Consider the following 24,270-nt stretch of genomic DNA (forward strand, 5'->3'; position numbering starts at 1 on the left):
AGTTTAATCACTTTGGAGGGCATATTTTGCAACCGATTTCATTAAATTTGAATTTTTTTGAAAGATTTTAAAATTTTCAACCCGGCTGCGTCGGACTTAATCGGTAATGAGTCGGTAATGTACCCGTAAATGATATACCTTTCTCAGATATATTTTTTATTTGTCCGAATGCCTGTTACTTATGCTAAAATATTCTAAAATGTGCTTTTCTTAAGATTTTTTTTTTAATTTCGGAATGTTTTTTATTCTAAATTTATGAATTGATTTAATCGGTATGCACCCAAAAAGCATACGACGATTTCAGTCAATATTGATGTTACTTCTGTTCATATGCCATTAGTATCGCATTCTTTGTTTCTAAAGCTTCTTTTATTGCTAGGAGAACTTTTATAAAGCTATAAACTTGCAAATGTGCGATTTATTAACGGAGAAAAAGGTCCATGAATCTAAAATTTGAATATATTGTTTGAAATTTTTATTTTATCGAAAGCAAGAAAATAGTTTTATAGCATTCAAGGCGATAATTGCAAAATTGGATCGCAATGGGGATAGTTAATCATGAACCAAAAATACATTGAATGTCAATAATACAGAGTGGTTTTTACAGCAATGTGAAGACTTTAAAAGTTTTGGAAATATGCCACATAAATGTTGTTGAACTCTTGTCATATTGACAAATTTATCATTCTCATTAAGCTAGTCAGTAACTAGTAGCTAGGCTCTCTTATTTTTCGTTTTGTCCAAGAGATTAGAAGCAATGCTAAGACGGCGATGGGCATTTAGGAGGAGGTAAGAAACAATTGATGTACTAGAGTTTAAAAGATTTTAATAATGAATTTGGCTATAAAATTTTCCATAATATATTGTGCTCCAGTGACTAAGCAATTCTAAGGGTTCCCACAAAAGTACAAGTTAAGGTGATACTCGAATTATGTAATTTTGGAAGGCACTTGGAAAGCACTTAAATGTTTTATAACCATTGGATTAAATTAAGCAATTATTAAGTGCTTAATAAGTCCTTAAAGTATAAACTGGGATGGTTATAAAGTATGGAAAATTTTTAATAAATTTTCTTAAGCAATCACCAAAATTAAAAATTAGTTCAAGTTTTCAAGGTTTAAGCTTAAAAATATGTAAAAGAACTCCATTTCTTAACCGATTAGGGCAATGTGGATTGACTTGAACGGTCTTGAGATTGTGTACTACACACAAATGGTTTCAATCGGTAATGTACTGGTAATTTATAGTAAATTGTTTTTATCTGAAAGTCAATTAGAAGTCTAAAAATGCGAAACTTCGAATTCACTAGTAATATTCTATTTCTCATAAATTGGACCGCTAAATAACTTTTTTCAACAAGACTATAAAAACACAGTAATTTTTTAAGGAATAATATCAGAGTCCCATGGTGCCCATCAGCCAAGCATGAAGAGTAATTCACTCAGAATAACTGATCAAGGAGATTAATTAGTGACGATCAGCTGACTTTGGAGACTTGATACGAATAATCGATCATAGAGACTAATCAATGACGATCTTCTGATTTTGGAGACTGATCAATGCGAGTAATCGATGATGGAGACTAATCAGTGCCGACCAGACGATCTAGGAGACTGATCGATGCGATTAACCGATCATGGAGATTAATTAATGCAGATTTGTCGATTTTGGAGACTGATCGATGCGATTAACTGATCATGGAAACTAATCTGTGTCGATCAGCTGATCTTGGAGACTAATTGACGCGAATAATCGATCGTGGAGATTAATTAGTGCCGATATGTCGATTTAGGAGACTGATCGAAGCGATTAACCAATCATGGAGACTAATCAGTGCCGACCAGACGATCTTGGAGGCTGATAGATGCGATTAACTGATCATGGAGACTAATCAGTGACGATCAGATGATTCTAAAGACTGATAGATGCTATTACTCGATCGTGGGGATTAATCAGTGTCGATCAGACGATCTAGGAGACTGATCGATGCGAGTAATCGACCATGGAGACTAATCAGTGACGATCAGCAGATTTTAAAGACTGCTCGATGCTATTAACTGATCATGGAGACTAATCAGTGACGATCAGATGATTCTAAAGACTGATAGATGCTATTACTCGATCGTGGGGATTAATCAGTGTCGATCAGACGATCTAGAAGACTGATCGATGCGAGTAATCGATCATGGAGACTAATCAGTGACGATCAGCAGATTTTAAAGACTGATCGATGCTATTAACTGATCATGGAGACTAATCAGTGACGATCAGATGATTCTAAAGACTGATAGATGCTATTACTCGATCGTGGGGATTAATCAGTGTCGATCAGACGATCTAGGAGACTGATCGATGCGAGTAATCGACCATGGAGACTAATCAGTGACGATCAGCAGATTTTAAAGACTGCTCGATGCTATTAACTGATCATGGAGACTAATCAGTGACGATCAGATGATTCTAAAGACTGATAGATGCTATTACTCGATCGTGGGGATTAATCAGTGTCGATCAGACGATCTAGAAGACTGATCGATGCGAGTAATCGATCATGGAGACTAATCAGTGACGATCAGCAGATTTTAAAGACTGATCGATGCTATTAACTGATCATGGAGACTAATCAGTGACGATCAGATGATTCTAAAGACTGATAGATGCTATTACTCGATCGTGGGGATTAATCAGTGTCGATCAGACGATCTAGAAGACTGATCGATGCGAGTAATCGATCATGGAGACTAATCAGTGACGATCAGCAGATTTTAAAGACTGATCGATGCTATTAACTGATCATGGAGACTAATCAGTGACGATCAGATGATTCTAAAGACTGATAGATGCTATTACTCGATCGTGGGGATTAATCAGTGTCGATCAGACGATCTAGGAGACTGATCGATGCGAGTAATCGACCATGGAGACTAATCAGTGACGATCAGCAGATTTTAAAGACTGCTCGATGCTATTAAACGATCATGGGGATTAATCAGTGTTGATCAGCTGACTTTGGAGACTGATCAATGCGATTAATCGATCATGGATATTAATTAGTGCAAATTTATCGATTGTGTAGACTGATCGATGCGATTAACTGATCATGGAGACTTATCAGTGTCGATCAGCTGATCTTGGAGATTAGTTGACGCAAATAATCGATAACGGAGGTTAATTAGTGCCGATATATCGATTTAGGAGACTGATTGAAGCGATTAACTGATCATGGAGACTAATCAGTGCCGATCAGCTGATTCTAAAGACAGATCAATGTTACTAACCCTATTAACCGATCATGGGGATTAATTAGTGTCGACCAGGCGATTTTTGTGACTGATTGACGCCGATCAGCCGATCTACCACTCACGGTTCACTCGATAATCCTACTATTGAGCCCTTTATAATCTCTTGTAGAGGATCGTTTGATTATGCTTTTAAATAAAGAATTTGACCAAGAAACCCAATTCCGAAGGCTTCTCAATTTTTCTCATGTACTTCGACATTATTCATTTTGAAACACTTTTTAAGATTCCTGCCCTAATTTTAGCCCTCCCTCGCGCAATTTCCCTTCAAAAGAAAGTCCCTTTTCATGTGCAACATTTTTCCCCTGAAAAGCAAATCCAGATTCCTCTTGGCTACCTTCCAAGAGTCCTAGTCAAAAGTTAGACAAGAACAAAACTTACCGGATGCACTGATTTGGATGGTGTTCATTTGACGGAGGAGTCCCGGAAACTGGTGACATTGTATGTGGACTAATTTGACCACCACCTCCGCCTCCTGGAGGTCCCACCATTTGATGTCCATGTGGTGCCTGCTGCGCCGGATGCATCTGAAAGTGAAAATGCGTGAAAAATTCCACTCATTCATCTGTTGCATGTTACACTTCATCCTCCAGCTCGACCCCCTCCCTGCGGAAAAATCAACCATCAACGGTTTTTGGGGAATGAAAGAGGATGGGATGGGATTGTTGCATTCTGGCATGAGAGAGAGAGAGAGAAAGAGGATGACATTGAGTGCGTAAATTGTGGCAGTCGCGTGTGAAACGTTTCGAAAACATCCCCCTGGATCCCCCTTCCTCTGCCTCTCATCATCCCATTGATTGAATGCATAAATGCACATCACAATTCATTGACTCCCCCATATCAAAAGCCATGTCTCCCTTGGGGCTTCCGTGTTATTGGCTTAATTCCCCAACAACCCCAACTGTCCTCCTCCTCCCTTTCCCTTCCCCCTGGCGACCGATAAAATTCCATCACCCACAAAATTTGATTGAGGTCACACACAACATGCTCTCCTCCCAACGGAAAATTGTCACAAAATTTTGAGAATTTCCCGAAATTGAATTCGAAAGGGAAAACTTTAACAAAATGATCATTGAAATGGGTCATTAACCCATATTCTCCAGGGTCACAATCATCAAGCATTACGTTTTAATATACACAAATCAATGGAGTTAATTGAAAACAATCAAATTATTCTTGTAACCAAAATAGAGTTTAGAAAAAAAATGTTTCAGTTGAGAAATTGAGAACAACCTTCTGAGAAAATTAATCAGTTGAATAGAATTTGAAGGTTTTGCCGTTCCTTTGGACTATCTTTTACACTAGAATCTTCAGAGAACAATCATTTGAGCAGAAGACATCCCAAACATCCTCTTAAATCGTTTACCAGAGCAGACAATCAAGAGGAAAAAGGAGGAGACTCATAGCTCTTTAATCCCCAAAAAGGGATTCTAAATGAAGCCTAATGAATGCATTTGTGCTAATTACTAATTGGGTCAGTATATTGCTTCAACCTAATCCCTTGAATACTTTTTAATTAGGGACGAAAAGGTTTCTTTTTCACCTCTTGGGGAAAAAAAGACAAAAGAGTAATTTATTTTTCTCAAATTTTTATCAACTTATATACCTATTCAAAAGTGGTTTAAAAGGAATTAGGCTAAATTTGGGATAGCATGCAATACTGGATCCTTCTTTTGTTTCTCAAAGTTTCTCAAATTTCTCAAAATTTCTAAACTGAACAAAGCCAAAGAAACAAAAGAGCATCCTTAAGAATTGCGGATTTTTTCAATTTTAGAAAAAGAAGTAGGGTAAGTGTGCCAAATTTCGGCATAGTTGCATGCAAGCGCCAAAGTCTCAAGTTTGAAATGTACTATTTTAAATACAAATTGATGTTTTTTATTCTTTCTTTTGTAAGAGTGTTGCTTAATACCTTGTAGACAGTTTATCGTCTTTATTTACTCTAAAATCATTCTTAATACATTTTAAAATGAATAAAAATATAGACATAGCTTTGGTGCTCTATTTCGGCCACCTTTATTCTCATAGTTTCTTGCCCTTCGGGAATTATTTCAATACCTTTTTCACGTCATCTCGTTTGTCGAAGCTACATTTTTTGTTATATTCTTTTGCATTGTATAATCTCTAGAGTACGTAAAATCTAAAAGTTCATGAAAATTCGAGGAACAAAAAAGGTGGCCGAAATTGCAAGCTGGCCGGAATTTGGCAAACTTATCCTATGATAAATTTTTTTAAGGTGAAGAAGTAAGAAAAAAAGGCTTAGGAAAGCGGCCTAGGTTTTGCGAAATGCTAGAACTTGTAATTTAGATGCTATAGGGGATATCTTTCAGGCTTAGCACACATATTGCCATAGGTCAGATTCATTAAAAGAATACCGGAAAAATATGAAGTGTTTGAAGCCAGAGTATGTGCGATGTATGAAAGCCTACCGTCGTTGCGGGTGACTTTGCACTCTGCTGTTCGTGAGAGTTTGAACAATTCTAGCACTTATTGATAGTCTTCGCCGATCCGGTCTACCATGTCAAAGTATATAGGGATATGTTAAGTACCAAGTAAGGTACAATGATCCTCAAAAGGATTCTTGTAGTTTCAGTAATAGTCAATGAAATCCTAGTATAGGTATTTTGTCAAAAAACGACTCCGCGAAAAAGTTATCTGAAGATGCAATTCCAAAATCGATTTCAGAGAAGTAAATTGCCCAAATCTATTCTAAATTTATCTGGCTAGAATAATCCACTTCGATTTTGTTCATTATTTTTAGTAAATTCCTTTTTTTCACTATAGTCTTCCTAAGAACGCATGATTTATATTATAAAATTGCATATAATGGACTTTCTTAAGCTTTATTATAGAAGTATTTGGGCAAAAATTATCCAATTTTTTTATAACTTAAGATAAAATGACCGAGATCTACAAGATGGTGTGGTCGCCATCTTGATTTGACAATTCTGTCCGCCATTTTGAATAACTGTCAAAACAAAAAACTTATCCGATTGAGCTGAAATTTTAGTATGTTCTGGCTGATGTCAAGACCTTTTCAGAACATATATAAAATCCTACCTAGGTCAAGGGATTGTCTGGATACTGGGGCTCTAAGTTCAAAATTTTGACATTTTCATTAATACAAAACTACGGAGAGCTTCTTTTATCGAAACCATCACAAAAAAGGCAGTATTATCGTTAGGCGATGAGATCTAAATAACAAACAAAAAGAAAAGTAATGTTTTTCTTTATAACAGCATATTATTTGAAGATATGAAAAACTTTTGCAAAGATGAAAAAATAAGAAAATAAATAAATGCACTTTTCATTTATTTTTTTAATTATGTAAGAGTAAATAAATATATAAAATAAAAGCCTCAACCATTTCTAATGGTTACTGAGGCATTTCGTTTAGGTTTTAAAATTCACGATTAGAAAATAAAGATCGCCAAAATATGAATATTTCAAATTTTTAAACTTTGAGCCTCTGTATCAAGGTAAATACTGGACGTAGACCGGAACATAGATACGTTCTGAAAAGGTCTTGATATCAGCTACAACATACTAAAATTTCAACCCAATCGAACCTGTTTTAGATTTTGACAGTTATTCAAAATGGCGGACAGAAACGTCAAATCAAGATGGCGATCATGTCATCTTGTAGATCTCGTGCATCTTACCCTTAGATGTGAAGATCTTCATTGTCGTTTATTATCAGAAATTGTTGATTTTTTAGTATTTATTAAAAAGTGCAAAGTCACCCGCACCTTATCCCCAGTGCAAGCCTTTTTTCTTGATTTTTTTAAACATAGTAAAATTTTATAAAATTAATGTTAGTGGCACAAAATCCATTCATTAACAAATGAATACAAATAATTTTACTCAAAACCCCCCTCCCTTCACTTTAACTATCCACTTTTAGAGGGCAAAGTTGAAAAACAGCGAAAAAACGTGCAAAGTCACCCGCAACGACGGTACCTCAAAAGTTCTTTGCATTCATTCACCGATTACCGGTTCGCTACAGATTTATTAATCAGTCAGAAGATCGTCTAAAGTAGCTTAAGAATAACTCAATTGATTTTCGGGCAAAAATTATCTTTCGGTTAATAACCGGTTCGTTACTCGTTCATTACCGGTTTCGAATCGGTTCAGACTTGTGAAAAACTCCAAGATCTTTCCAAAGAGCCTAAACATGATCGCATTCGGGTACGAAAAACATTATCTAGAGCGTTTTAAACGTTTGACCTTGAAAAACCGTTTTTAGATATCGTCAGTTAAATCAGCATTTGTCATAACTTCCTTTTTGCGATTTTGGGATATATACATATTTAGAATCGGCGTAATTTTGTTTATTAAACGCACTTGTGAAAAAGAAACTTTTATAAGCCCATTAAAAATTATTTTAAACAAAAATTATCTTAAGTGCCCTTAATTAATAAAAATTTATCAGAATTTGTCGTAATTTCCATTTTTGGGAAAGTTACGACAAATTTTCATACAATTTTTTTTTCTAATCAGCATTTGCCGTAACTTCTTTTGCTCGTTTGCGTGGCTTGTAATTTGCAGCAAAAATATAATATTTCTCATTAAAACGTTCACAAACTCTTCCAAATATCCAAAGATAGTTACGAATAATGCAACAATAAATCATTTTAATTCAATATTTGTGAGAAAAAAAAGAAAGAAAAAATCCCTGCCAATCTATCATTAATTCAAAACAAAACAAGCGACACGGCGCGCAAAATTTATTCAATAAAATTTATGAAATAAAAGCTTTTAGGGACAGTGATAAGAGTTTAATAGATTAATTTAGTCAAATAAGGCGCTTATTATCACTAGAGTCATTGAAATTGATATAATGCATTTTTGAAATTTGTCGTAACTTCCAGAATCTCCATACATTGGAAGTTACGGCTTTATAAACGATGGAAGTTACGATAAAATCTTATTGTATTTCATCGAACATATATCTCAATATCTCAGCTATTATATCATTTTATAAAGATTTTCTCGAGTTAACTTACGGTTTATTAGTACCACTTTTATTTTTTTTTGACTCAAAAGTATCGCATTCGGGGCTCATTTTTAAGGAAAATAAAAGTGAACTGAAAATAGCGTCTCCTGAAAAGTTGTTAAAAGGAAGTTACGACAAATGCTGATTTAACTGACAATATGACTCAACCAGTTCAACGGTGTTTCAATAGCCTGACGGAGATGAAAATACATTTTGTTGTTCTTTTCTCGCTTCGCGGATAGTTATGCAAAATTTTTGCTCAAAATGGCGGACGGAAAGTTCGACATTTCCGTTGAATTTGTTAAAATTGGCCCTTATCCTCTTTCCTGAATTGAATTCTGGTTGCCAATGTGTTTTCTTGGATAGTTATAGTAAGGTACAAAGAATTATTCACTGTTTCATTCAGAAACATAATACATATAAAAAAAATTTTCAAAAATATTAAGAAAATTTATAAAATAATAATAGGTTTGAAGGAACACGTCTTCGACAGGGAACCCCTATTGACACTTTTGTCAAAATGTTGAAATTTATTTATTGTATCTAATAAAGTGCAATTTGCTGTTTTTTTCATTAGTCTACGGTTTTCGAAAAGGATAAGTGTTAAAATTTTGTATTCCAAATGGTACAGAGTAGGGTGTCAATAGGTCCTGACACAAGTTCTTAAAGGGTCAATAGGTGTTCTTTTTACCCTAATACTGAAATAAGTTGGCGTTCACTAAGTGGATCGCCTCTGCGCTAATTGGCTCAAATGGTCTTTTAATTGGATCACTCAATTTATAAGAATATTTTCGACATTTCTGAAACTATTCCATGATATCTTCAGCAGTAACCGCAGCCCTTTCCAATGAGAAGGATTGCATCTCCAGGCCTTCCATCCGTAAAATAGTTTGGAATTTTGAAAGTCTCGCAGATGATTTTGACGCTGTCCAGGATAACTTCGGTGGGGCAGTTTCACTCATCTGAACTTTTATTCAAGTCTTTTTTATTAAAAAAAAATAATGAACTACAACTCAAACTAAGTTAGTTTCCCTTCAGTAATGGTTACCTAAAAATACCCAGTGTAATTCCTTATTATTTATTATTCCAAAGATGCGTATTTTCGAAAATAATGCATGAGTGAAACTACCCCATCCTCTTTTGACTTACATTCCTTCGGTAATGAAAAAGAAATGTCACACATAATTCCTCAATAAATTTGGCAAAAATCTAAAATTGAATTAATTTGAACTCAATAAATCTACTTTTGTGTTGTTCTTGCATTTTGTGCTTGAAAATTTGAATGATATTCACAAATTTCATTTTTTGTTTACAACACATCTCTTGATGAGCTAATAATGCCAAGAAGTACATCAACTATATTTTCTTAACCAATTAAACTTACATATCCACTTCAAACACTAAAAGTACACTTGGCAAGACTCAAGTATAATATTATGCATAAGTTTAATGATTAGCCCTCTTCTCTCAACTACATCTTCTCTAATAAAATAAATTAAATAGAGAAATAGACATTAAAGAAATTTTATTGCAATTTCACAAATAATCACTGAATATATTATTCTAATTGCAAATTACCCATTATATATATTTTTTTTTCTTTGCCGAATTAGTTACTGAGGAATGCAAGAGATTTGTTATGCACAATTTATTCTCGACAAAACAATTGCGGGAATTGCAATTTTAATCACTTCATTACGATTTTATTCTTTATTTTTCTTTTTTTTTCTGTTGCCTTCTTACTTTTTTTTCTCCATTGACGACGGAAAACATTGCTATGTGTACAGCTATCCGGAAGTATTTTCCATTTTAAGAGAATTTCCTCAAGTTAAATTTCAATGGGAATGGGAAAATGCACTTTTTAAGAATTTTCATGAAATGATGCTTGAGAGGAAGTGTGCGTTCTAAATAACGATTGTTTTCTTTTTTTTTGCTTCTTCTTTCTTGAGACAGAAGAATGAGTATAGAATTTCATTCTTAGTTCTCGTGACCAAAAGAATGAGTGCCAAAAAGTCTACACATGAGAAGAATGTGGCTGAAGAATAGAGGTCAAGTGCAATCAGTGCAATTTACCAAGGGGCAATTCAAATGTGATCATTGCTTCATGTTCCCGGTTAATGGCCTCTATACACTAGAGAAATTATGTCCATATTGAAGTAAATTGACATAAATTTCTCTAGTGTACAGAGGTTATAAGGTCAATATCCTTAAAAATCAGAAGAGTGATTGTTGTTGTATTGTTCGGTGAACTTTGAGAATTCGGACAGCACGTAAAGTCGGACAAACCAATTTTTAAAATTTTATATTCGATTTCATAAGAATATGATAAAAAAAAACAATTTAGGAATATTTATTTTACTTTAATAATTATTCTAAAATTGCATAATGATTACTAAATGATGAAAACCCTAACCTCTAAATTGGTCAAGTTTTACCGTGCCACAGATTCGGCACAGAATATCGTTTCTTGAAGAATGTTACAGAAGTTTGAATAGCAAAGCCTTCTCGCAAGGAGTGTCCGGGACATCCATTATTTTTCTTAAGGCTCGAAATGAGTCGAAAACGCGTTGAAGTGCACATGGCAATTGGTTAAGATCAGTGGCAAAGACAATCAGAGCCAGTGCCTTCATAGCTCAATCGGTAGAGCATTCGTCTAGACAACGAAAGGCCCCCAGTTCAAGCCTGGGTGGAGGTAGGAATTTTTCCTGTCTCTAATTGGGTTAAATTTGTGGGTTGGGAATCACTAGTTCTGATTGTCGCTCTCTCTGTGCATAAACACAAAATTTCTTGGGATTACGTACCAAGCGCACAGAAATCTGTTCAATACTCTCACATTATTTTTTCTTATACAAGGTAGAGTTATCAATCCCATGTTCCGTGGAATCAAGTGCAGTGAAGCTGACTGGAAGCAATCCGAATACCTTTAACGCCAGAAAAATTCCCGGTGGCCGAAAGGGGATTCGAACCCGGAATACTTGCATCGTAGAACAAGTACTCTACGTCTTGACCCATTGAGTGCTTTTAACTTCAGTTTCATCCGAAAAAGGACCCATTCTATCATATTTATTCAAAAGTTTTATTTTCCGGATAAGCCTTTACACATCTTCCGGATTTCTGGAGGGTGAAAGCGGGTCAAAATTCGGAAAAAGTATCTAAAAGTGTCAAAAAATAATCCCAAAAGCAGAATTTGTAGGAAAAATGCGTTTTGTGGATTATAGAGCGTGTTTTAGATACTTTCGGACACAATTTCAAGACTTCCGGACGGCGAAAATGTCCAAAAATCATGAGAGAAAGACTCCGGAAAAAGTTAATTTTGAAATTTATCAGAACTTGAGGTGGTGTTAGATTAGAATAAATGCACCTTGGGAAGCAGAGGGAAGTCCTTGTTGTCGGGAGAAAGTTCAAAAAATTTGCTCCTGATAATTATTGTTCGGGGAGGCTTCTATTGATTCCAAAAAGTCATTCAGGAAACCTCTTATAATAATCTTCTGTTCTGAGTGAGAGGAAATATAGTTCTTTTATGCCCTAGACACACTTAGGGTAGAGTAAGTACTTTTCGCCACCTTAAGGTTTGACACCCTTATAATTCTTACACGTTTTGTCGAAATAACACGGTGTCTTTTAATACCGAAGTCTTTTTAATTAATTTCTTTCAATATACACGTTGAGAAATGTCAAAATTTGACAACAACTGTTAAATCCAAAAACATCGTGAAATATCTAGTTTATCAACTTAAAGACCCATTTGAAAGTCCTAATTTTTATCGGCCACTTTATTTTTTGTATTCTAGGTTAAGTTTTGCTTATATTGAAATGTTAACACCGTGAGACAAATCCGAAAAAGTTAAAATAACATTCCGGAAATGTTAATTTTACCCTATTGATCCGAAATTGGTGTAAATATTAAACTTTTTAGGTGTATTGTGGGTTAAAGTTACCCTTTTTTATGTTAATTTTGCACTTAAAAAGGTGTAAAATTAACATTAAAAAATGTTGATATATTTTTACACTTAAAAAGTGTTAAAGTTACGAGGAAAAAAAGTTAATCGCGTCCCCTTTTTTTCTCAGTGAGGTTATATTTGACCTAACCTATAAAAAGTGGAAAATATTTCCGGTAGCAGTTTTCACTTTTGAAAATATAGAAAAATTACACAAAAATTCTTCATTTAGCATTATGTGAGTGTATAAATTCGGTTAATATCTGTCTTTTTGTGATAATTACGGTGTCAGACGCCTGTCAAAATCTTAAAAGAATTTTAAGTTAAAATTGATCCTTTGGAATTAGGAAATTGAACTTTAATGTCACGAAATTATTGGAGCCGTTTTTCTATTGATCCTAAACCTAACCTCACATTTTTAATTAACCTCAAATTAAATGAATACAAAATACAAATAAAATGCCCCAAATTTTCCCAAGAAGGTGGATAGAGTAGCAAAATAGAGGATAGTTTTCCATTTAAATGGTGGTTTGGGGTATTTTGAGGCACACGTTCAATTGGAACATATTTACAATTAATATAATTGTCAATAATTGGAAGCCCTCCAGGTCACTTGGCAAGTGTTATAGAACAAGGTGTCACAGTCGGGATGTTTGGTGCCAAGTGATGTGTCATCCACACATCCAAATCCCCATCCCAAACCGCTCCTCCTACATCGCTCCAACGCCCCCCTCCCTGCCCCTCCTGAAATCACTCTCACACTCATTCAGACACCTTACCTGTTGATTCATGTACTGGGGCATGCCACCCATTCCCATCATCGCCCCATTCATGGCGGGGTGATTCATGGGATTCACATGGGTTGCCTGCTGCTGTGGCTGCTGCTGATGCGGCGGTGGATTCATTTGTCCCATCATCGAACCCATCGAATTCATTTGATTCATCATCGATTGCTGCTGCTGATGCGGCAGATGTGGATTGTGGTGTTGCATTTGCAAACTCTGCTGCATCATGACCTTTGACCATGCAGCAAGACAAAAATGTTTTTTGCCATCGACAGCACACCATCAACCAGAGAGTGCCCCAAGGAGCAGCAAAAACAACAGACAGTTAATTAATGAATATATTCTACTAAAATTAATTGTTTATTTGAAATTGCACAAGAGAAATCAGAGAGCTCTTCTACAGGTCCTTTTGCAGAGAGTAGAAAAGATAAACTAAAGTTGATAATCCTCCAAGACCATCTTTTATAGCACTTCGCAAGTGACCGTGAAAGTTTTTGGTCAGACATTAGGGAATTTCCAGGTAGTTGTAAATCTTTCCTAGGACACTGAGTTATTTTGTTGGAAAAAAATCGCATAGGGATACTTGAAAAGCAATCTCACCCTTGAAAGTCTCTCTCTGAAGGATAATTTCAAATAAGTGTAAAAAAATTTACCAATTGGAATTTAAAGTCTTTCTTTCAAAAGACGCAGTTGGAAGAACATGAAAACTTTGTAGTATCACCGCTGATGGCGCTTTACATCAAGTACAGGCAAATTCCTCGAATGTGAACGGCACAACGGTTGAATTCAAAATGTAACACTTGAGGTTATGTTAAGCAAGTAATGAATTAGAACAGACCTGTGCTAAAATAAAAGCCAAAGTGAATTTGGTGGTGCCAGTTGGGATTCTTCGAAATGCCGCGAAAATTCACGTTGAGAAAATGAGAGGTTTTTTAATGTGAAAATTGTTTAATTCCTTATGACCTCTACACACTAGTAGAAATTTCTTTAAAAAATGCCATTTTAAAGAAAATTTCCTCTATCCTTGTAGGCAGAAACGTCAGAATTTTTTAAAAATGGCATTTTTTAAAGAAATTTCTACTAGTGTGTAGACACCTTTAGAGTTAAGTTATTTTCACAAGAAAATCCTTTTAATAATTTATTTGAATACAGTTATTTGGGTTAACCCTCTAACGGTGTTTTCTTTGCGAAAAAAAGTTCTAAAACAAAGTTTTCTAGGATAATTATGATCCAATAAAGTCGAAAAAACCCTCCATTCTTCATTATCTCTTTTAGTTTATGCGATAGGTGAGAAAATATAAAAATTTTTTGATACTCTTTTTGCTTCTAAAATTCACATTTTTAGTTTTTTTCAAATTTTTTAAATAAAATATACAAAGTAGAATGACATACAATCTTTCACTAAAAATAAATTTATTTTAGCCAGATAACTTTAAATCGGTATTTTGATGGAAATTGGAAATGAGTACAAATATTTTTTGTTGCTTTTTCTCTGACCTGTCACACAAAACTAGGAATAGCAACAAAACGAAGAGTCAAAATGAGTTCAAACTTTCAAAAAATGTTAGTTAGACTATTACCGAGGGAACTATGGCACTTTTAAATAAATAAAACCTTTATTGTAGCTGTAAATGTGATTTTTGTGAAGACCGCCTGGAGGCGGTCTTACCCGTTAGAGGGTTAATCTTAACCTTACAAAATCAAATTATATTCTGTAATATAAAGTTATTTTATTTTTTTAAATTTTAATAATAAAAGGAAAACAAATATAAAAAGGATAAGGTTACGTTTATTGTTTATTTACAAACTCCGAAAATTCATAAAAAAAGTCATTATATTGATCATAACCTTATCAAATTAAAACACATTCTTAAAAGTGGGGTTATGTTGATTTTACTATCATAAAATTAAAACACATATTCCAATATGAACTTACGTTGTTTATAACCTCAAAAACTCATCGCGCCTTGTGAAATATGAAGTTAGTCTGATAGAAAATAAAACTCCGGAATAATGGTTATGTTGACCTTAACCTCAATGCAATTTTACACTTAGAAAGTTTTCAATTAACTTGAAACATAAACTCATTTCTGGAATTTTCCTTAAGGTTAGGATCAATTCGTTATCAAAACACAATCAAATTTTTGATCGAAAATGAGAGAAAGAAGCCATCTAGTTATGAAGCCTGTTTATTTTTCATTAAAAAAGAGGTTATGCACGATTTTTATTCTACAAGTAATACGACGTGAAAGGACTGAATTTTCAATTAAGAAAATTTCTCATAAATTCGTGTGATTTCTGTCGATTTTGCATTTCTGTGAAATGTTAAAAAAAATTATTGTGGTTATGCTTTAACCTCAAAAGACTTGTTGGAGAATCCGATTGAAGCGCCGCCAGCAGTAATTTAATTATTTTCACATGTTCAAAAGAGAATGTTTATCGTTTAACAACATAAGGGATAAGATCCAAGGATTGGAGGGACATATTGAGCTCTACTCGGAATCCGAAGGCAATTGTGCATTACTTTTGTGAGTATAATCCTGTCAAAGCAACTCCCTGGAAATTGCAGGCTCTAACAACGTGGTTAAAACTTGCAAATTTAAATAATTCTTGTGGTAAAGTGTCCTGCATGGGAAAGTACAGTGCTGATGGTATGACAGTTTCTGACCAGGCTTACCTGTTGATGCTGGGGCGGCGACTTGTAGGGCGACGAGTAGGGTGGATAGTGTGGGGATGGTGCCTGATTCGACGGCGGTGGCTGCTGTGGCTGAGGCTGCTGCTGCGGCGGCGGCTGTGGCTGCTGCGGACGAGGCAAATGTGGACTCGTTTGGGGCGCCATGGACGGTGGTCCAGCACCCATGAGGGCTCCACCCTGCTGCTGATGCTGCGGCGATTGCTGAGTCACCACACCACCTCCTTGTCCCTGCTGCTGGGGTTGCTGATGAGGTGGCGACGGATACTGACCCTGCTCTGAGTCACTTCCCTACGTGTGGCAAAGAGGAATTTCCCATGAAATTAGTTGTGTCTACATCGTTGATTTTATGAGGGAATTACATTAAAAGTCTATGCTATATAAATTTACATTCAATCATGAAATTTAAGTACCCTAAAAATATAGTACTCAAACTCAGGGGAAAATAAATTTAGTACTCTAAGTATCCTGTTCTCAGAAGAGCTTTACAAAAATATAAATGAATAACGTGAGAATGAAATATAATTCAATAATATATACAAAATCAAAAATTTGAAGTTTTATTTCGCTTTAGTACAAAAATGTACTAAAATTCAAGTATTACTTTCGGAACTTTAGAAAAGTAAACATTGCTTTCGGTTTGTACCGTTTGTACGTTATTAACCGTGTCGCTTTACATATACAAAGTTAACGTGATATTTTCGAAGAAATTTTGAAATTTAGTACAAAATATAATACAATTATTGAAATTGAAAAACGCCTGGAAAAATATAAAAATATGCTGCGTCAGTAATACGATACTTTCACCTTTCATTTAACAGTCGATAGTTATACTGTTGAATTAAAATGTAATCGTTTAATTTGTTTAGTACATGTTCTAAATATCTAGATCAAATTATATCAGTACAGAAAATATAGTTTTATACTTTTCACTAAATATTTTATATTTTAGTTAATGTAAGTGAATTTTGAATAGAAAATTGAGTCGATATTTTTCTAAACATTGGGTATTTAGTACAAATTTGAGGCTCCGCTTATTACTCAAAATTTCGATTATCCTTTGTCCAAGAAAGTCTCTACAGTTATACAAGGACAACAACTAAATTTATTTAATCTTAATTCTTCAGCTTTTCCTTTATTTTAATTTTTAATATGAAATTTATTTAGTACATGTATGTACTAAACAATTAGCTCAATGTATATCAATGAGAAAAATATATTTTTGTAAGGGGTTAAATATTACGCAAATAGACTATTTTGAATTAGAAAAAAGCTTAGATTCTCTGCAATCTCTTGTCTAACATGTAGTAAATTTAGTACTTAACAAAATGAGACTTTTTCGTTCTTGGAGAATAGTTAAGCATTATAAAACAGCAAAACTAGTTTTTTTCATTAGAAGTTCGTTTTTCAATACTGAACATATCAGTTCTTAATTTGTTCAGTAAGTTGTATGTACTATATAATTTTGAATTAGAAAGAAACTTGAGTTAGTGTTTCCTGAGATCCTTTACGATCTAATTTTTCTAAACGGGTATCTAATTTAGTACTAAAAATTACGACTTTCTTGCGTTTGAGATTAACAGCAACATCTAGGTGTTTTATATTTGAATTTTTCTTTCTATTATTGGACATATCAGTCTTATCAGTCTAATTAAAAGAGAAAACATCTATGCAGTCAATATAATTTCCACAAAATAATCTATTTTGAATTAGAAAGAAGGTTGGATTAGTATTATCTGAGATTCATTGCAATCTCATTTCTCCAGGCAGGTAGCAAATTTAGTACTAAAAATTGCGACTTGCTTGTTCTTGGAAAAGACTAGTACATTATACAGTCGCAGCAATAAATGTTTTATATATGAATTTGTCTTTTTATTATTGAACATATCAGTTGTCAATTTATTTAGTACAAGCATGTACTAATTTATTATCTATGTATATAGCAATAAAAAAAAACATTTTTGCAACAACCTAAATTTTCTCCAAACAATCTATTTTGAATAAGATAGAAGCTTAAAATTTCACTTTTCTAGTCAGGTATTTAATTTAGTACTAAAAATTGCGGCTTGCTTGTGCTTGGAAAAGACTGATGCATTATACAACAGCAGCAATTAGGTGTTTAATATAGCAATTTCTGTCTTCATTATTGAATATATCAGTCGTAACTTATTTAGTACAAGCATGTACTAATTTATTAGCTATACATCAACTTAAAAAATCATCTGTGTACTAAGTTAAATTTCTTCCAAAAAATCTTTTTCGAATTAGAAAGAAATTTAGGTTTATGTTTTAGGTAATTCTGTGAGATTCTTTTGAGTTTCATTTTTCTAGGCATGTGTGAGTACTAAAAATAGCAACACACTAGGAAAAGACTCAGGTATATACAATAATTGCAACAACAGGATGCTAATATAATATAAGTATGTCCGTTTTTTTCAATATTGCACAAACTAGTCCTCAGCTTCTTTTTTTTTAGTACATACATGTACTAAAATTTTGATTGCGCTTTAAGAAGATAAAGCAAAATACCGAAAATTTTCTTTAAAATATGATTCCTTTATAATCACACCTATTTTTTAGTACAAGTGATATTTATAAGATTAACGGGAAAATATTTCCAATGTGCCATCCCCATTAGAATTAATTTTGAACGATTTCTAAAACACAGAAAAATATATCAAACTCACCTTTGACACTAAGCTTGCTCGGTATGCAGCAAGAGCCTTTAGATACTCCTTCTTAGCGGCCTCGGTTTTCTTCTTGTAAACCTGCAAAGGTACAAAAAAAAATTAAATAATTAAATTATGTAGAATTTTCCTTCATTCTTTCATATCCTAACGCCATTGTTATTCTATTCTTTCGCATTTTTAAATTTTCCTCTCCTTAACCAGAGAATATAGAGTTTTTCTCGCACATTTTCACAATAAAGGACATGTTTTTTTCTTTTTTGTGTGCTTCGAGAGTCCTTCACCGTTCTCATTTAGACTTTTTTTGCCTTCTTTTCACCACATACCTCTTAATAATTCAACTTTTAAACACATATTCAGTGATGTATAGAATTTTTCCCAAACACTTTTTAATTTTTTTTTTAAAGTGTTAAAGAATAACAAGTGCAAAAAAAGGCGAGGAAGTGTGTAAAGGAACAAAAAAAATCGACAAAATTCACACACAATTTTCTGACTCTGGAAATATTTTTCTTCTATTTCTTTGTTCAACAGAGCTTATAACATTTTGGTTATTTTGTGTGTTTTTGAGTCAACAATCTCATAAATAATTTATATTTGCGACATGTAAAATTGTATTTAAAGTGTACCAGTCCAGGGAACACTTGAAAATGGCAGTAAAATGGAAAGAGTGAGATAGGAAGGGAAGAAAAATTCACAGTTTATGTCTCTAATGTGTGAACATTTTGTAAATTTATTCCCATGTGCCATTAAAGATGGAAATAAAATGTTGGAAAAAAAAGTGCCTTTTTATGGGAAAAACTATGATAGAGGGTGTGTATGTGGTATCTGTTGAAGAATTCACTATAAGTTTTAAAAAATTTTATCAGAAAAAAGAGAGAGAAAAAAATTGCAGTCTAACTTTGCCAATCTATCGAAGTTTTGCATAATAGGAAAACTCTTTTTTTTGCTCCCCTTCAATTTTCTCTCCTGATTTTATTCACGCCAATTTTATTGAAAGAGGAAGGACGATTTTCATATTTCACAGTGAAACATTTAAATTTCATGCAATCAAATTAATTTTTCATGTAAATCAATATGAAAAGTAATAAAACTGTTTGAGATTGATCCACAGTTGGTATGGAAGCTTTTGTAAAATACTAAAAGCTTTTACAGTTTTTATACCTTTGTTAAACTTTTATAGTGGTGTTTGCATTTGTGAACTTTTCAAACATGGCACCAGAGGCGCCCAAAGCATTTTAACCTAACCTCAAATATTGAAAAATTACGTATTTATCGTTGTGTTCAATTCAATTCGACCTTTAAGTTTAAATATAAGTTATTTATAAATCTTGTTAGTCTATGAAAAATTGCAACCTCTTTAAAGTGGCACTAGTTTGGCTAGATTTGACGAAATCCTCGTAACATAATCCTAAAGACTTGAATCTCACGTATTTTTAGTTCAATTTAACTTACTTCACCCTTTAATTTTGAATATACGCTGTATATTAATTTCGCTCTTTTGTAAAGCTTTGCCAGTGTTTTAAAATTCCACTAATATCATGAATTTAAGAAATCTACTAAACATAACCCTAAATATCTTACGTATTTCTGCTTCTATTTCACTATTAGGCTTTTAATGTTAAATATCAATATTTGAAGAAATGCTATTTTATATTTTATAAACAATTGTGATTATTTTAAAAATATGCCTAAATCAAAGAATTCTTCTCAACATAACCTTAAAGAATGAAATTCTACATATTTTTCATTCTATTTCACTTAATATGCCTTGTAAGCTTGAAAGCAATAATTTTTTAAAAATTATGCTACTGTATGAAGCATTTTTTGACTTGTTTAAAGTGTAATCTTCAGACTTGACGAAACCATTTTAACATAACCTTAAGGACTGTATCTTGCGTATTTTTGGTTAAATTTCATTTGGTTCACCCTTGACATTTGAATATAAGTTTTTCACAAATTTCGTTCATCTATAAAGCTTAGTAAGTCTTTTAAAATTCCACTAAAGTATCGATACAATTTACGAAATTTACAGAACATAACCTTAAAAATTTGAAATACAACGAATTTCTGGTTCAGTTTCACCCGTTCTACATATTTTCTGAATTTTGCCAGTTTATGACCAGTTATTAATTTATTAGTTTTAACCTCTTCATAATGTCAGCGGTATCACAAGATCTGACAAAACTTTCTTAGCATAACCTTAAAACCTTAAATCTTACATATTTCGGGTTCTATTAGGTGAGATTCTTAACAATCTCACCTACTATAATCCTAACAAAATTTCATGTCGTCCGATCGACCTCAAATTTGGCCAAAATGTGTTTCGCCACTTCCTGATTCCGAATATATATGTGGCTAAGTTACGTTCCCGGCCGGCCGGCCGGCCGGCCGCTCATTGGAGCTTAATAGCTCCTAAACTAAAAAAGATATCGACTTGCGGTTTTCGGCAAATTGTGGGTGAAAATTGCAACTTGGGGCATAGACCCCCCACCCCCCACCCCTCCTTCCGCCATTTTGAAGACCCCCCTTTTTTTTGTTTTCTCAATAGCTCCGCCCCTATGGCATCGAGCGGGCTCAAATTTTAGTATGTTATAGCTGGGCCTTAGAGCTTTCCATCAATACCAAACTTAAGGTCCCCCGACCCCCCTGACCCGAGCTATAAGGATCCAAAAAAAATTTCTTAAAATGGCCATAACTCCGGTTCTAATTGTAAGAATTTAAAAAGTGAGGGCTTTTTGGAAAGCTCTCGTGAAATGCCACTTCCCCTTCTAACATCCCAAGTTCATAAAACCACCGCTAGGGGCGCTTTTTTTAAAAAGAAAATTTTTAAATCTTAAAAGTTAAATAACTCAAAAATTCCATTGTGCATCGGTCTGAAAATTTAGTATGTTGTAGCCGTTGATTATACCTATCAAACAAAAAAAACCTTAAGTCGATCCATAACCCCTGACCCGAGCTATACAGGGTCAAAGTTCGAACATTGACCGGCCTCTATCTCCGGTTCTAATTAACATATCGACATAAATTTTACCTTTTTGGTTTCGTCTCGATGAGCACTTTCAGATGGAAGTTCAAAAAGTCACCACAGGTGGCGCTGTGATAGCGTCAAAATTCATCGAAATTCAAAGTCACTTTTCTCAAAAACGGCATTGTGCAAGTTAATGAAATTTTAGTATGTTGTAGTCCAGTCTAGGACGTTTCCAAAATGGTGCGTATGCGCGCTGTGGTTTCAATAGAACCGGAGATATGAGGGGTCAAAGTTCACGAAATTCAAAAAATCATATCTCCGGTTCTATGTGACCGATTTTGATGAATGAGGGCTTAAACGAAAGATCTCACCAAATGCTACAACTTTCTAGAATATTTGAACTTCGTGGGACCAACACCAGGGGCGCCACAGTCGAAAAACCAATTTCAATATCACATAACCTCAATTATCTCGACTGTCGCTGAACCGATTTTGATGATTACTTCAACATAATTGTAGAGGACATTTGTCTCTACATTTCGTCCATACATCATTTTCCGCTCAGACTACGCTATCACTCCGATTTTGCCGTTTAAGTGTGAAAAAAATGATTTTTCCCATAATAACGCTTTGAAATCACTCAGATGCCAATTTGACTGCCTCTACTCCATCAAGACACTTAAAATAGGGTTTTAAATGGAAAGTCCCACAAAAGACAACAATTCTTTGATATAGTTGAAGTTCAACAAATGACTACTTGGGGCACTCTGGATGAAAAAACGAGTTAAGAAACAAAAAACCTCGCTTATCTTGGCTTCTGATTCATCGACGAGATCATGTTCTATAGGAAAATTATAGATTACATTCTGGTCTACATTTCACCCATATAACACTTTTCTGCCAGTTCATCCAAATCCTTGATATTTTGGTTTAAATACAAAATTTGCATAATTTCACGAATTTGATTCAAGATAACTGAATGGCGTCTCCCAACTTCAGCTCTAAATCGAATTTGCATGCACTCCGAGTTAGCTCACGTTAAGAATCTCACCTACATAAGCCGGTTAGGATTATCTGTCCCTTTAATATAGATTACTATTTAAGTTTGAATAAGTATTTTATAAATTTCGCTCTTCTATGCAGCTTTGCGGTTGTTTAAAATAGTGGTAGCATAACGAAAATTGATGAAATCGATCGAACATAACCTTAAAAACTTTAAATACAAAGTATTTCTGGTTCTATTTTATTATTTTGCTACTATAATTATTGAAAAATCTATATACTTTGCAAACTTTTGGAATTTTTCAAAGTGGTGTGTAAATAAATGGAATCTTCTGAACATAACCTCAAAGACTAAAATATTACATAATTTTCATTCTAATTAATTTATTTTTCCCTTAAAGCTTTAAAGTATTTTTTTTTAAATATGTTTAGTTGATTTATGAAGCAATGTAACTAATGCTGTTAATATTACTAGAATTGACGAAAAGTCGTTAACATAACCTTCAAATGTAAAATGTTGTAGATTACTGAATTTACTAATTACATATTTACTAAAAGCTAGAATTGGAAAAATTAAATAAATAAAATTCTACATTATTAACCAGCCGAAAGCACCTATTTTTTGCGTAAGTATGATTGCAATTTTTTCATCATAACCTCAAAATCCTGAATTTATACGTAACTCCATCCCTTTAATTCAACTTTTTCTGAACGATTAAATATAAAGATTTAAATTTGTTTCATGAAGATTGATATGAAAGTTAATCATTTCTAGAAGTTGTACAAGAGTCGTAAGAAAGTTGTAATCATAACCTTAAAGTACAATGATTTACGCATAACCTTTAAGAAAATCTTAGTTATTTATGATTTTATTTACTTATAATCGGTTTTTGGGATACAAATATAAGCATTCCATGAATATTATTTACTCTGCGTAACATTAAAACTTCTCAAGAATATCAATAGATGGCACTAGCGTGTCTTAAGCATTGACTTAACCTAAAAGATGCAACTGTTGAATTTTTCTTCAGCGACACCTTTGACCTTGCTGATATCGATTTAAAATGAAATTATTGAAACTTAGAATATTTCTGTTTCACTGTTCCTGAACATAACCTCAAAAACGGATATTTCACAGCAATATTTTAGATATTTTCAACCGACCGACGTAAATGAAACAACTTTAATATTTCAGTTACAAAATTTTCCATCATTCTAATTAAATATTTCTTTGGCGATATGCATAAATTAAATTTGTATTTTTACACATTCAGTGTATTTTAAGAACTCCACTGTCAATCCCTTTTTGAAAATATTACATTCCTCCATTGAATTTTTACCTCTTCCCCCCATTCCTTCAATTTGTTCCTCATATTACGTCGTTGTTGCTCCACTTCGCGAATTTTACTTATAAATATTCATGAGGCAAAATATTAAAAATATTTTTCTTCCTCCGCGAAATATTATTATTTATCCTCCCAACTTCCACCCGCCACCACCCCTTCAAGCTATCCATAGCATATACTCTTTCTAATACATTTTTAATGTATCAATGGAATGCAATAATACAAAATGTACGGGGAATTTAATAATTTACAGAAATGTGTAAGAGTGAGAAAGGGCACAAAATGTGAAAAAAGAGAGAGAAATTTCAATAGCAAACATTGAGAAATTCTCTTGCATTTTTAATTTTGAAGAAGGCTAAAAAAAAGTCATTTCATTTTCATTCCAATTTTCCATTCACTATTTATCCCTATTTGCTGAATTTTCCAAATTATTTCAAATTAAAAAAGTATTTCATATAAATTCACAAATTTGTATGGCTCTGATATGAAAAATATTCATATTATAAAGTTAGTAGGGTAGAATAGCCTAATTCAGAACTTGCTCTAAATGGGAATGCAGA

At 33.5% G+C, this 24,270-nt stretch overlaps 1 protein-coding gene and 1 non-coding gene across 3 annotated transcripts in view; one reads left to right on the forward strand and one right to left on the reverse strand.

The window, feature by feature from the left end:
* Positions 1-24,270, reverse strand: part of LOC129807754 (TOX high mobility group box family member 4-A-like) — a 187,052-nt gene that overhangs the window by 3,924 nt on the left and 158,858 nt on the right. For both annotated transcript variants that reach the window (XM_055857220.1, XM_055857219.1), the window contains exons 7-10: positions 18,395-18,475; positions 15,693-15,998; positions 13,010-13,246; positions 3,681-3,826 (exon numbers count right to left, since the gene is read on the reverse strand). In XM_055857220.1, the coding sequence (XP_055713195.1) occupies positions 3,681-3,826; positions 13,010-13,246; positions 15,693-15,998; positions 18,395-18,475 (770 nt within the window). The remainder of the gene's footprint in view (positions 1-3,680; positions 3,827-13,009; positions 13,247-15,692; positions 15,999-18,394; positions 18,476-24,270) is intronic.
* Positions 10,915-10,987, forward strand: Trnas-aga (transfer RNA serine (anticodon AGA)). Its single transcript has one exon. It is a non-coding gene; the product is annotated as a tRNA-Ser (tRNA).

This window comes from Phlebotomus papatasi, chromosome 3 (assembly GCF_024763615.1).
Source record: "Phlebotomus papatasi isolate M1 chromosome 3, Ppap_2.1, whole genome shotgun sequence".
Taxonomy (NCBI): domain Eukaryota; kingdom Metazoa; phylum Arthropoda; class Insecta; order Diptera; family Psychodidae; genus Phlebotomus; species Phlebotomus papatasi.